Consider the following 13,762-nt stretch of genomic DNA (forward strand, 5'->3'; position numbering starts at 1 on the left):
ACCGTAGCAAGGCTCTGCAGAGGGGTCTGGACAGCCTGGATCGATGGCCTGAGACCAAATGTATGAGGTTCAACAAAGCGGAGCGCCGGCTCCTGCACTTTGGTCACAACAACCCCATGCAGTGCTACAGGCTTGGAGCAGAGATGGCTGGAGAACTGTGTGACAGAAGAGGATCTGGAGTTGCTGGTCCATGGCCAACATGAGGCAGCAGTGAGCCCAGGTGGCCAAGAAGGCAAATGGCCTCTTGGCTGGTATCAGGAACAGTGTTGCCAGCAGGACCAGGAAAGTGATGGTGCCTCTGGACTTGGCGATGGTGAAGCTGCCTTTTGAGCATCGTGTTCATTCTTGCGCCCCTCGCTACAAGAAAGACATAGAGATGCTGGAGCGAGTCCAAAGAAGGGCAATGAAGGTGGTGAAGGTGCTGGAGGACAGACCTGTGAGGAGCAGCTGAGGGAGTTGGGATTCTTTAGTCTGGAGAAGAGGTTCATGGGAGACCTTGTCACTCTCTACAACTACCTGAAAGGAGGCTGTAATGAGGAAATAACTACCAAAAAGAGGAAATGAGGAAATGGTCTCAACATACCCCGGGGGAGGTTCCAGATAGACATTAGGAAAAATTTCTATAAGGAATCATAGAATCATAGAATGCTTAGGGTTGGAAGGGACCTCTAGAGATCATCTAGTCCAACCCCCCTGCATACGCAGGGACACCTAGAGCACGTGGCACAGGACTGCATCCAAGCGGGTTTTGAAGATCTCCAGAGAAGGAGACTCTACAACCTCTCTGGGCAGTCTGTTCCAGTGCTCTGTCACCCTCACTGTTAAGAAATTTTTCCTTAAGTTCCTATGGAATTTTTGATGTTTCAGTTTCCGGCCATTTCCTCTAGTCCTATCAGTGGCCACCACTGAAAAGAGACCATCACCGTCCTCTGCATTCCCTCCCTTGAGGTATTTATATACACTGATTAGATCCCCTCTCAGCCTTCTCTTCTCCATTCTTCCTCAAGGAAGGAATGGTGAAGCACTGGAATAGGCTGCCCAGGGAAGTGGTGGAATCACTGTCCCTGACGGCGCTCAAGAAATGAGTAGATAAGGCCTTTAGGGACATGGTTTAGCAGGCATGGTGATGGCTTTAGGGTTGCACTTGATGATCTTGAAGGTCTCTTCCAGCCATAACGATTCTATGATTCCATCTGTTTCTCCTAAGCCAATCCAGGGAATCGTCTCATTTCCTTTTGGCTAGTTCTTCCTGGGGTTCCTAGAAGGTCAGGAACCACTTTCACCAGTCTTTTTTTTTTTTTTTAATCATACTTTTTGGTACAGGTGCCAAGTCACTTCCTCTACTGCACCATCATGAAAGGCAGCCTGCTCATGTGGCATTGCCACTGAGACCGTGACAGTCCAGCTGCCAGGCACACTCCCTAGCACAGCAAATACTTGTCGTCCCTGTAACACTCTCTTGTGATTGGCAACGCTTTTCCTTTCCCTGCTTCCATTCTCCTGAGGTTACAGCCACAAACCTCTGCCTGCAACTCGGCACCTTCTCTGCAGATGTTGCATTTCCAAGAGAAATTCCGCTGCGAGCACAGTGACACCACTGCTCTCCCAAAGCGTCGGAGCTGAGCTCATGGCCTGGGAGAATGACAGAACAGAGCCAAGGGGGTTGATTCTACATTGCCAGACCAAAGAGTTGTGTAGGAGAAACTTCCAGAACAGGTGAGGTTAAGAGCTTCTAAAACACTTAGAAAACACTAATGGCTGAGCCTAGGGCTCATTGCTAACAGCCTGCTATTTCACCTGGAGCTTGAACTTGGGAGACAGCAATGCAGCAACAGGACAGATGTCCCAAAGACTCCCTGCCGGTGACAGAGAGAGAGAGGAACCCAGACGGAGGCTGGCAGCAAGCTCTGCCCACTGCTCTGCATGCACTGGTAGTGGTGGCATTTTGGGATCTCTTGGAGAAACCTCTGTGGGGAAGTGCCTGCTTGAGGGGTGCTTTGCTGACCCAGTGCATCGGGCAGCCTGCAAGGGCTGCTTGGCACAGGGACTCTCGCTGGTAAAGCTGTGGTCAGGGAAGTGCCCTGGTCCTGTTTCTTCTCTGCGGCTGATGACATTCTAGGAAATAATTGTGTGCGGCAGACATGTTTATTCCACATCCATGGGCCTCATGTGACTTCTAGGCAATAGGTGGAACTATTAACATCATGAAACACTGCTTTCATCCTTTCCATAGACCCCTTTTGGTAATGGGGAAGGAAAAGGCCTTGGGTCATATCCTCTTCACTTTATCATTTCGGAGTCTTTTATCATTAGCTCATACTTGCAGCATCAGGGCACTGCTGCTTATTGGGGTTCTGGGCACTTCCCTTTGTCATTCAGTGTGCCGAGCTCACACTTGACACAGCACTTCTTCCATTGTGTCATTGGGGACTTTCGGGCGTGTCTTCAGCTTTTTCTGCTCTTTCCCTCTATAAAAGAGAGCAGAATCCAGGAATGCAGTGTGAGGCACAGCAAGGGCCCGCGTGCAGCAGCAGTCCCTGCTCTAGACCTGCTCCCACTCTTTGCCTTCACCCAGCAGGAGCATGAAGTCCTTCACAGTGGCCCTTGCTGTTCTTTGTGTGGCTGCCTTCTGCTACCAGGTCTCATCTTCACCAGGTAAGTCCAAACACTCCTCTTGGAGGGTTCTCCTGTCTTTCTCACTTGCCTATAAGGCTTAGCAATGCTTGAGAGCATCTTCCTTGAGAGCATCAGCCAGAGCAAAGGACAAACTCATCTTGCCCCTCTGGCCTTCTTCTGAGGGGAGGATGTGTTGGGAGAGGATGGTGAGAGCAGCATCTCCTTCAGTAGGACCCATGTCTTCCTGCAACCTGCTTCTCCCTGGTGATGCTTCCCCAGTGTGGTTACATCACAACATGTCTCTTCTCTTCTAGATGCTCTCCACGTTTCTAGTCCTTGTTGCCTGCAATATCACACCAAAGTGATTCCCCAGAGACTTGTGAAAGCGTACGAGTACACAAAGAGCCACTGCTCCCAGCCAGGCGTCATGTAAGTAGATCTCCAGATCTCATGCTCAAGCCCTGGGCGTCCTGCCCTCCAGAAACGCGTCAGCCCCACAGAACCCTACAGCACACCCCATCCTGCCAACAGATAGTGGTTGGCACGATGGGCTCCCCCTTGTTAAGGGAATGGTCTGGAAATGTCCCAGAGGCAAGCTGCATGCCTCAGGAAGCCAGTTGGAATGGCCCCCTATGAGACTTGGGTCAAAAGATCTTCTGCTGGTCACCCCTGGCAGACAGTGGGTCACATGCAGGATGGTTCCTGTCTGGAGAAGGCAAGTGGGGGATGAAGGTGGCTCTCTTCCCCAAGAAAATAGCAGGCTGGTAATGACACTGTGACTGTCCTCCTGTATTTCTCTTGGCGCTCTTTGGCAGCTCTAGAGGTGCCTGGTCCAGGAGAAGCCCTGGCAGCAGAAGCAGGCGGGTGCTCGGCACTGTGCTTTGCTGTAACGCTTCCCACCCCTAATGGCCATCCTTTGAGCATGGGCTCCTCTTCTCTCCTGCTCTTTTGATAGGACTTTTTTTTTTTTTTTCTTGCAGATTTACCACAATGAAAGGTCACTTGCTGTGTGTCAACCCCGAAGACAAGTGGGTCCAGCATATCATGAAACACCTAAAGGACCAGGCAGGCAGTGGGAACACAACGCCATAGTCACTGCAAACATCACCTGCTCCAGAGAGCCTGCACTCACAAATCCCTCCTGAACATGTCCACGTTTTCTTATTGCCTATGAATTTTGTTAAACTGTGAGCATGTAGGTTTTTTATTTAAGTATATGCAAAGGCATTCTAATTTATTTGTCTTTTCTATCAAGCTTTTAATTCTATTTGTTGTGATTGTTTTTAAGTTATTTTTGTATAATAAAAGAGAGCAAAAGAGCAACTTTTCCTTGGGGTCTCAGAATGCTTTACCACCACTGCGCTCTGCTCATGCTTTAAGGATTCAAGTGGCACAGGGGCCCTTGACGCCTTTGGAAGGGCTTTTGGAGTGTTTCCAGCTGAGCCAACCTGCACTCTTTGTGGCCAAGGCAGGGAAAGGGCGATCGGCTGAAACGCAGGGATCAGGCCTTCAGGATGAAAGGATCTCTGGCCTTTGCCAACAGAGATCATTGCCAGGTTCTTTTGGCTCCTTCCCATTCTGGACAGCCCTTGTGAGGACTCTCCTACCGCCTGCAGACCTGCATGAGCCATGGCTTTGCTGTCCTCTGCATTAGCACTTTGCATTTAAATAACTCAGCCTGCAGTTCTCTTAATACATACAATTAACATAACTTAGAGTGGCAGGACAGTTTGGTTAGGCTCAGTTACTGAGCTCGGAAAGGGCGCTGGAAGAAATTGTGACAAGAAACCAGAGCAGAAATGCTTGGGCTCCCGTGGCTGGTTTTAATGCAGTGGGGTCCCTGCGGCCTGCTCCGCTGGTACCTTGCTGCAGTTCTCACTGGATCAGCACCGGGTCAGAGAGAGCAGCGATGCCCACGTCTCACCTGACTTTCCAGGTGCCTGGGGCTATGATTATTTCAGACACTTCCTTATTTGGCCTGGTTTTCCTCCCGCAGGGCTTTTTGTTTCTCCTCAATGTGCCCGTGGTAAGAGCAAGGCGCTCGCCTTTAAGGCTGCCCGCGGGTGTCCCTCGTGCACTGCACGCTCCTCCCCGAGCCGGCACGGAGCCTTCCAATGCTCCGCGCTTATGTAAGCAGGCGGTGAGGCCGGTGCCACTGAGGAAGTGGCAGCGCGGGTGCGGGTGGCCGGCAGCGGTCCCCGAGGCGTGTCCCGGAGGCCTGGGCTTTCTAGGGACATTTCCATAGCCCGCCTGCCCGGCCGGCCAGCCCTGCCAGCACGACCTGGCAAAGCTGTGGCTCGGCTCTCTCCTCGCCGCTGCCATGGCCCTGGCCAGCCCACTGGAGCGCCTGCACGAGGAAGCCATTTGCTCCATCTGCCTGGAGTACATGAGCGACCCGGTGAGCGTCGACTGCGGGCATAACTTCTGCCGCGACTGCATCGCCAAGCACTGCCAGGAGAAGGGGCTCTGGGCCGACAGACCCTTCTTGTGCCCGCAGTGCCGGGCCACCTGCCACCGCAGCAATTTCCGCCCCAACCGGCAGCTGGCCAACATCGTGGAGAGCATTCGGCAGCTGGGGCTGCAGGCCGGCCCGGCCGCGGGGACCCTGCTCTGCGCCGTGCACGACGAGCGCCTCAAGCTCTTCTGCGAGGAGGACGAAGAGGCCATCTGCGTGGTGTGCAGGGAATCCCTGCAGCACCGTCCTCACACCGTCTACCCCATTGAGGAGGCCGCGCAGGTCTACAAGGTAGGGGAGGCCCTGCGGCACGAGGACTTGGTGTTCACTCGTGGAAGGGGTGCTGGGCCTCGCACCTGCTTGGCCCTCGTGTGGGGCTGGCACCATGGCCCTCGGCACCTCAGGGTGCTCTGCTGTGCTCGGAGAGCTGGACTTTGGCGGAGCAGGCAGCTCGTCCCCAGCAGCTCATGGGCTACATGGTGTGGCAGTGCCAGGGCCGGGAGCCACCCCTCTCCACTGGGTCCACCACGCTGGTGGCACCGCTGGGGCGCCCCAGGCAGGACAGTGCATGGCAGCTGCCCTACATCCCAGCAGCGCAAGGTGGTGAGCGCCAGCTTGCATGTTTGCTCCCCGAGCCCCAAGAGCGAGGAAAGTCTGAGGACAGCAGAGCAGCGCGGCGAGGGTTAACGCTGCGAGGGGACTGAAGAGCACAGCTGCTGGCTGCAGGGCCGGGGCTGGCATGCGCTGGGAGGCATCGCCTGGCAGCACCGCAGCTCCCCCCTTCTGCCCTCGGCCACTGGCAGCCGCGGGCCGGGGACTCTGACCCTGTTTATTGCCTTTTCAGGCCAAACTCCAGAAATCCCTGGAGAATCTTTCCAAGGAAGTGGAACAAGTGAAGAAATGTGAGTCAGCAGAACGGATGAAAACCCAGGAGTGCAAGGCAGGTGCCTGCTTTAATTTTTAAGGAACCAACTTAGACACTATGAGTAACTTTGGAAATGACCAGGGCTTCTGGGTCAGGGCCATTGCATTCGTCACATGGTTCGTGTAGAACCTTTGGTAGGACATGAACCCATGTATTGCTTTCACTTGGAAGACCCAGATCTACAGAGGACTCTGGCCACAGAGAGGGGTTCAGGGACAGTGCAATGACACCTTCTTAGTGAAGCAAACCGTATGGGCCAAAGTGCCATGTTCCCTAGGCCTTCTGTCCTCATGGCTACGCACGACAAGTAGGCACAACATACTTATAGCAACAGGCAACTGGTGTCTGGTGTTGGACCTGCAGCTTGTGGAAAGCAGGATCAGTAAATGTGGGTGACTTTAAAAATTTAAATAGCCAAGAAAGCAGCAAGCTCCCATGAAATCATGGAGTCAAGTGTGGTTATTGAGCAAAGAGGCTTTGGATATTTTTATTTGCTTTGTTTTTTCAGTATGTGCTTGCATTAAAAGCTAAGTATGAGCCATAAGATGAGCTTTGCTCCATAATCATAGGAACTAGAAGTGTTTTCCTTGAAAAAAAAAAAGCTGAACTACTGGCTCTCTGTCTGACTACCAGTCTGTCACAGGAGATAAGATGCCAGTAAAACAGCTGCCTTCCGAGTCTATTCAGCGTAGAAACTGGAAAGTAAAAGTAACTGGAGAAAAGGAAACGAAACTTCTGGACTGAGTTAGGCAGCACTGAGCTAGAAGTGGTGACTAATCAGGGAGGAATTGGAGCTGGTTTCTCCAGCTTTCCCTATTTATTTGCTCAGCCCTCCTGCCTGGCCATGGCTGTCACTGACTGTTGTCCACCCTGGCCAGGCCAGCCCCAACCAGGCAAGCTGGGGTGACCGGTGCTGGTGCTACCAGTGGTCCCAAGCATCAGAATGACGCTGAAATTGTGAAAGAACAGTGTCATTCTCAACTCTGTGTGCCCTGCCTGAGTCAAGGCTGGGCAATCGCCTTGTAGGGTCACAGCTCGGCTGTCCTCAAGCTTCCTGGGGCCAATTATGCTGTTTTAGTAAAGATTAAAAAATGGCCCGTGCGAGCCATGGGAAGGAAATGCTGACAGTCCTGGCTTACCAAGCATGCATGAGTCAGCTTCAAGAAATCATGTGCTTGGACAGAAAAATGCAGGAAATAAATAAATATACACAGTTCAGTTTCTTTTCAGTTGCTCTCTGGGGTTTGAAGTTTTATGGCCCCAATTAACCACAGACAACTTTTTTTCTAGAGGATGCCAACTCTTGTTCTTCACATTTTGAGCCAAGTACAAAGTTTTAGGACACAGAGGAAAACAAAACAAAACAAACAAACAAAACCCAAAACAACAACAACAACAACAACAAACCTAAAGCATAGCCAGACCTCATCTGTTGTTGGCTCCTTGCACCAAGAGCCTAGTGACAGTTCCAGGGAGGCCTCCCTGCCTCCTTCCCCTCAGTCCCTCCTCAGCCCAGGGTGTCTCACACCTCTTTCCTGCTGAGGTGTGGGTACTGCTGGATGTGTAGTGTTCAAGCAGCACATTAGCCTAATTTGTAGGAGAATTGTCCACCTTCTAATAAAAACCTACCCCCTAAACCTGATGGCATCTCGCAGTCCATCACGGCACCCAGAGGATCACTCTGTGCTACACTGAGACATCTTGAGACATCTGAGGTGCAGATGAGCAGAACTGCCCTGGGCAAGGACCTACTGCTGGTAAATTAAGGATATCAAGTCAGATAGCAGGTAAAAGCCCACCACTTAGTCTTTGCCTATTATTTTAAACAAACATCTGGATGCAAAAGTGAGGTGGTTTCCCATGGGTTTAGTTGGGGCTTCCTGTCTCACATGTCCTCTCCTTACCTCATTTATTTTTCCTTTCCTAAGGAAGCAGTGAAGAAAAAGAGGGAAAGGATTGTGAGTGAGTTTGGGAAACTACATCGGCTCCTGGCTGATGAAGAGAAACTGCTGCTTCAGAAGCTGGAGGAGGAAGAGAATCGGATTCTGCTGAAGATAAGTGAAAACCTTGCCCTGCTGGTAGAGCAAAAGTCCGCTCTGGATGAGCTAATCCTGGAGATAAGAGAGAAGTTCCAGCAGCCTGCTGATGGCTTGCTCAAGGTTAGGCTGTGCCGACAGCCCTCTCTTCCCTGGGAGCGGGGCCAACTTCTGGTGTGGGGCTGCCAGGGACCAGGCTGTGACACAGAGAGAGGGAAGTCCTCATCAAGGGGAGGTTTGGAAAGCTCTAACTGTGCTGGAGGCTGGAGGCAATGAAGTAAACCAGGGCAGAGTGACTCTGTCTGCCCCAGACATGTTTGGGTTGCCAAAGTACTGTGGGATGGAGCTGTGCTCTGGAAAGCAGTGGCTGTGGCGATGAAAGGCTCTGCGCTGGTGGTAAGAGATGGGAGCTGGGTGGTGGGGACATCCCTGGGGAATGTCTCCCAGGCATCATGTAAGGTTTGCCCCTCCTGCTGTGTTGAAGAAAGATCTGCGCACACTGAGATGTGGCCAGTCCTCAGAAGTGGAGGAGATGTGTGACCTACAGTGCAGTGTAGACACAGTACCTGCTGTGGACCTTGGTCCTGTGGAGCAAGGCAGCTGGCACTGAACAGGCCCAACCAGGCAGCCCGTCAGAGCTTGCTTGGGTCTGTCACCCACTTGCCAGGGCAGGTGTGCCCTAGGGCTCATGACAGTTGAGGAGCAAAGCAGGGACTGAAGGGCTGTGCAGAGCGTGGCGGGTGGCTGGGGGACAGACTGGCTAATAGGTACAAGGCATATCAAGAGTGACATACCAAGAATGTTTTTTTTCTCTCTTCTTCTAGGATATGAAAAGTATCCTGAACAGGTAGGTACCCGTGATCGTTCCTCCTACTGTCCTGGCTGCCTCCAGGCTGTAAGTGGTGTTTGCATCCGTGTTTGCTCTGTGCCAGGCCAACCTCTGTCTTTCCTGCACAGCCCCAGCCCAGCTTCAAGCTAGGTCGTCCCTAGTAGGAGGATGGAGACAGGTAGAGGAGGGATCTGAAACCGGTGCAGACTATCAGGAGAGACTCCATGCCTGTCTTTTTTCCAAGACCCTCAGAACTAAGGTGTTGCTGAGCCCTGCAGAATGTGAGAAGGGCTCCTAAGGGCCATGCTGCTAGGCTGGCCTCCTTCATTTCCATGGAGTATTTCTTCCTGGGATTAGCACTGCAGCTCATCTGGGACCCTCTTGTAATTCAGATATGGAGTGTAGATCCCATCTGACTTGCAGCTAGGGAAGGAGTTAGTTCAAGTGCTCTGCCATGGCTGAAGAGCTTGTAGCAGGAGATGCAGGGACTCTGGGGAGTTGGTATAGGGATTGCCAAGGATTGGAGGTCACTGGCTAAATCACTCTCTAACCAGGAAAAGGGAAAGAGAAGCACATGCTTGATGGGTGGCTTGATGCAGCTGCATTTGCAGGAGACTAGTTTTGACCTGCTCTCCTGTGCTAACTGAGCAGCCCTCTGCCAGTGTAGGGAGCTCCTGAAATGGTGTTTGTGCAGCCAACGAAAAGGCATTCAAAAGCCTCCTGAGATGCAACAGGAGATTGGCTATGTTGTGAGCACAGGGTATGGCAGGGACTCTGGGTCAGTCCACGTAATATGCTCTTTTCAGGTGTGAAAGCATGAAATTCCAGGCCCCTAAAGCTGTTTCCGTGACCCTGAGGGAAAACTACAGCATCCCAGAGCGCTGCCTGGGCATGAGGGACATGCTGAAGAAATTCAAAGGTAAGGCAGCTGCTTTTGTGCTAGATCATGACTGAACCCCAGGCCTCCTGCTGTACCCTGTGGCACTGGGAGAGCTGTCTGTGTGCTTGGTGCAGACACAACTCTGCTCTTGTCCTTCACTGCTGCTGGTGTTAGCAGATGGGCTCATATGAGGTCCCTGACAAGCAGCAGTGAGCTGTGCTGGTGACAAGCACTCAAACTGGAAAACACCTTTGGCAAACATTGCTCATTCAGGAGGGGATCCTAGACTGCAGCCTGAGGCCCTGTCTACACTAGTTTAAGTACAGCCCAGTGCAGTACTTTGACGCATAGAGGGTTGTGGTTCATGTGAAGCATTTCCAAATTGGCTGTGGTAAGAGAGTTCATCCTGGCTTGGACTCATCTTTAAATGAAATGATTTCAGATCATCATCTTTTTATCTCAGATGGTACAGCTTTCTCTTTAGCACAAATGCTAACTGCAGTTTATTTTTTCAAGTTTTGTTCAGTTGGTCCCACTTTACCTACAGATGAGTTCAGATTGTTTTCAGAGTGAGTGGGGAGACTTTCCTAATTCTGGTCTTGGATGGTTTATGAAGTGGCCTTGAAGCATGAGAGGGTACCTAGGAACCTCAGGTCCCGTGTTGACCACAAACTCTTCTAAAGCTGTGTCAGGGGGGCAGCTGAGATGCTTCTGTGTCATTCCTGCCTTGCAGTTGGATGCCACATTTTTTATGTGGTTTATAGTAAAAGTGTTTTTGTGAATTATGTTTCCCCCATGACCATGACGGTGATGGTCTCTTTTCAGTGATGGCCACTGATAGGACTAGAGGAAATGGCTGGAAACTGAAACACCAAAAATTCCATAGGAACTTAAGGAAAAATTTCTTAACAGTGAGGGTGACAGAGCACTGGAACAGGCTGCCCAGAGAGGTTGTGGAGTCTCCTTCTCTGGAGATCTTCAAAACCGGCTTGGATGCAGTCCTGTGCCACATGCTCTAGGTGACCCTGCGTGTGCAGGGGGGTTGGACTAGATGATCTCTAGAGGTCCCTTCCAACCCTAAGCATTCTATGATTCTATGATTCTATGATTCTATGACTGCCAGTGCTAGGTGCTCTACAAAAGCATGCACACAGTAGCCAGCTGGAGCTGGAAAAGCTCAGCATCTCTGTAACGGACACATCCCTTTGTGTCATTGTCTGTATGTGAATTCATCCATAAAATCCTGTGTATCCTTCATCCATTCTCCTCATTCCAGTGGATGTGACTCTGGACCCTGACACAGCGCATCCTGAACTCACTCTGTCTGAAGACCGGAAAAGCATGAAGCGTGGAGGCAAGAAGCTCATTCTGTCTCTCTTTGACAACCCCAAGAGGTTTAACGCTACGCCGCTGGTGCTGGGGGTTCAGGCCTTCTTCTCTGGCCGCTGCTACTGGGAAGTGCAGGTGGGAGATAAGCCGGAGTGGGGCCTCGGGCTGTGCAGGGATTCAGCCAGTCGCAAAGGCATCATTCTCTTCTCACCCAGCAACGGCTACTGGGTGCTGCGACTGCAGGTCAATGGCAACTATGAAGCCCTCACTTCCCCCGTTTCCGTCCTGAACCTCAGCGTGAGACCCCGGTGCATTGGAATCTTCCTGGACTATGAAGCAGGGGAAATCTCATTTTATAATGTGACTGACCGCTCCCACATCTACACCTTCACGGACAAGTTCTCTGGCAATCTGCGGCCTCTTTTCTTCCCTGGTGCCTTGATGGGGGGCAAAAACGCAGAGCCCTTGGTGATCTCCTGGATGAGGGACACACAAGGGTCCGGGTGCATCATCCTGTAATGTGTGGTTAAAAGGCTACCCTTGGCACAGGACAGCCAGAGACCTGTGGGCCTGACCAGCTCCAGTCCTGAGCAGGAGGTTGGCAATGAGGCATCACTGGAGAAATAGGTGTGTGTTTGGGGCAAGCAGCATGGCAAAGGCCCTTGTGGTCCTCAAGGCTGGCAATGACCCACAAAGCAAAGTGCTGCAGAAACCATGGCCTTTCACATGATGCCCTTTGCCAGATCACCCTTTGCCAGGCCCATGCCAGGAAGGGCATTACGTGGCAGGGAAGTGTCACAACCTGCTATTTCCCTGATGGGGACACCTTGCCCTGCTGGTCACCTTGCAAACTTTGGGTGAAGAGTGCGTGCACAGCCTGTACTGTAGTGCTGATTTTGGTGTGAATTGTACTGAAATAAAGCAATAAAGAACTGTTTTGGGCAAACCTGTGCAGCTAGGAATACATTTTCATGCTCCAAACCTCTACTTAACACTCAGGGGCTGGCTAGAACCTGAGATCGAAGAGTGCAGCAGTCTGTTTTGGAAAAGTGAAGGTCCTTGTACCTTTGTACTCACATCACCTGCCTGTTGTCAAGCATGTCCAGCTCAGCAGGTTGAGATATTAGCCTGGCCTAGAGGCTACTTAGTGCTTCTGTGGGTCTGGGAAGTCGGAATTAAGCTTGGGGCCACATATTGTCACTTGAGCACTGGCCTCTCCATTGTTGGTGACTATGACTTGCTCCTTAGCTGAACATGTTCCCAGAGAATGCAAGGTTGGAGCCTCCTCAGGAGCACCGGGCCTGCCAAAAGGCCCATGGTGCCCTGTGTCCTGGAATGCACAAAGCTGGGGACAGCCACTTGGGAATGGATCCGATTGTTGTGTGCGCGGGCAATGCTGGACACGGGTCCTCTCCTGGCCAGGCAGAGGCCTCTGGGGGTCACGATGTGGAATCAGTGAGACACTACAGTGAGCCAATACCTGCAGGTGTTGGGGCCTGACATTCAGTAGCTGCAGCTGCTTGTGTGTGGGCTGTCCTTGTGACACTGGGGTCTGGGGTGAAGGCAGGGGGATGTCCGTATGTATGGCAGGTGTAGCACCGCATGCTGGTCCCTGGATGCTTCTCTGAGCCCCTGGCAGGGAGATCATCTCCACGTTTAGTAGTTCCAACTCCCCTGCCTTCCCCCACAAACTGAAACAGGCAGCTCTGATGGTTTGAAATTTCCAACTATGGCAAATGGTGCATTGCTCAAACTGGGATGGGGGCACTTTGGATATTTCAAGACTAAGCGGAAGAAAAGTCTTTTTGGCTCCCCTGATCTCTCCAAAAGTCACCCACGCTACTTGAGACATTCCTTCTGCTTGAGGGTCTACTGCTGTTCTAGATGGGAGCTTCTGCCTGAACCAGGCTGCAGCCAGGTTTTTCTAGCAAAAACCCTCAGGCCCTTAAATCAGATGTTGCATCAGCCAGTTGTGCTCACTTAAACCCACATGTCTGCAGTTCATGGTTTCAGGAGGCAGGAACCTGCCACAGAGCCAGAGAAGGAGGAAATGATGGCAGTGGCCATTCACTGCTAGCCAGCGTGGCTGGAGACTGTCCTGAGCTGAGCAGAGCACCCAGGCAGACACACTCCAGTAATGTGTAGATCTCCCTCCTCCTTTTTGTGAAGACAAAAATAATGAAGCTGTTTAATCCAATGACTAATTCGATTTGAATAAAATGAGATGTGACCATGAGTTTATGAATCTTGAGAAAGCAGGTAGGAATGAATCTGAACTTTGAAGGCGTGACAGAAGTCTGCAAGCATAAGCTGTTGTGTGGAGAGTGGTGAGAGCAGCCAGGGAAACCAAATAAACAGGGTAACTGCTGGAAAGGGACCAGGCTGAGCGTCCTTGAATCATGGTGAGAGGAGGTGGTAAAATGGAAACTGTCAATAAAGTCAAAATAAACAGATAGTGGAAAGATGACAAGGGAGCAGCACCTCTACGATGCAAGAGGAGCTTTTCAGAGGCGTCAGGAGGGGAAGTTCATCAGTTCAGAGATCTTGCACATTGATGCTGGTGCAACTGGTGGAATGAATGAGTAGCTGAGCAGAAAGGATGTGGACTCATCTCTCAGCAGCACCCAAAGTGTTCCTAGAAACCATGAATCTGCATTCTGTAGGAAGGAGGGTAAAGGTCCAAGGAATGAGA

The 13,762-nt window shown here is 51.5% G+C and overlaps 2 protein-coding genes across 2 annotated transcripts; both read left to right on the forward strand.

Annotated features, from left to right (window-relative positions):
• Positions 1-310: 310 nt before the first annotated feature.
• Positions 311-3,708, forward strand: LOC104579437 (C-C motif chemokine 26-like). Its single transcript, XM_088529958.1, has 4 exons — positions 311-436; positions 2,547-2,711; positions 2,990-3,045; positions 3,597-3,708. Exons 1-4 carry the CDS (start codon positions 311-313, stop codon positions 3,706-3,708), a joined length of 459 nt encoding a protein of 152 aa, XP_088386084.1.
• Positions 3,709-4,932: 1,224 nt separating this feature from the next.
• LOC104579405 (E3 ubiquitin-protein ligase TRIM39) lies at positions 4,933-11,722 on the forward strand. The gene is made up of 6 exons (XM_088530124.1): positions 4,933-5,362; positions 5,916-6,015; positions 7,929-8,155; positions 8,857-8,879; positions 9,668-9,780; positions 11,018-11,722. The coding sequence occupies exons 1-6, from the start codon at positions 4,937-4,939 to the stop codon at positions 11,587-11,589; spliced, it is 1,461 nt and encodes a 486-aa protein (XP_088386250.1). The 5' UTR covers positions 4,933-4,936; the 3' UTR covers positions 11,590-11,722.
• Positions 11,723-13,762: the final 2,040 nt, after the last annotated feature.

The sequence above is a fragment of the Tinamus guttatus genome, unplaced genomic scaffold (assembly GCF_059628265.1).
Source record: "Tinamus guttatus ecotype Peru unplaced genomic scaffold, ASM5962826v1 Tinamus_guttatus_pri_ptg000356l, whole genome shotgun sequence".
NCBI classification, from domain to species: Eukaryota; Metazoa; Chordata; class Aves; order Tinamiformes; family Tinamidae; genus Tinamus; species Tinamus guttatus.

Bases quoted from the DNA above. Each gene is read 5' to 3' on its own strand.
- LOC104579437 (XM_088529958.1), top strand. From the start codon at position 311: ATGGTGAAGCTGCCTTTTGAGCATCGTGTTCATTCTTGCGCCCCTCGC. The intron at 437-2,546 runs GTGAGGAGCAGC...TCCCTGCTCTAG, and splicing joins AGGTGCTGGAGGACAGACCT to ACCTGCTCCCACTCTTTGCC. The intron at 2,712-2,989 runs GCTTAGCAATGC...GTGATTCCCCAG, and splicing joins CTTTCTCACTTGCCTATAAG to AGACTTGTGAAAGCGTACGA.
- LOC104579405 (XM_088530124.1), top strand. From the start codon at position 4,937: ATGGCCCTGGCCAGCCCACTGGAGCGCCTGCACGAGGAAGCCATTTGC. The intron at 8,880-9,667 runs GTAGGTACCCGT...TGCTCTTTTCAG, and splicing joins ATGAAAAGTATCCTGAACAG to GTGTGAAAGCATGAAATTCC. The intron at 9,781-11,017 runs GTAAGGCAGCTG...TCCTCATTCCAG, and splicing joins CATGCTGAAGAAATTCAAAG to TGGATGTGACTCTGGACCCT.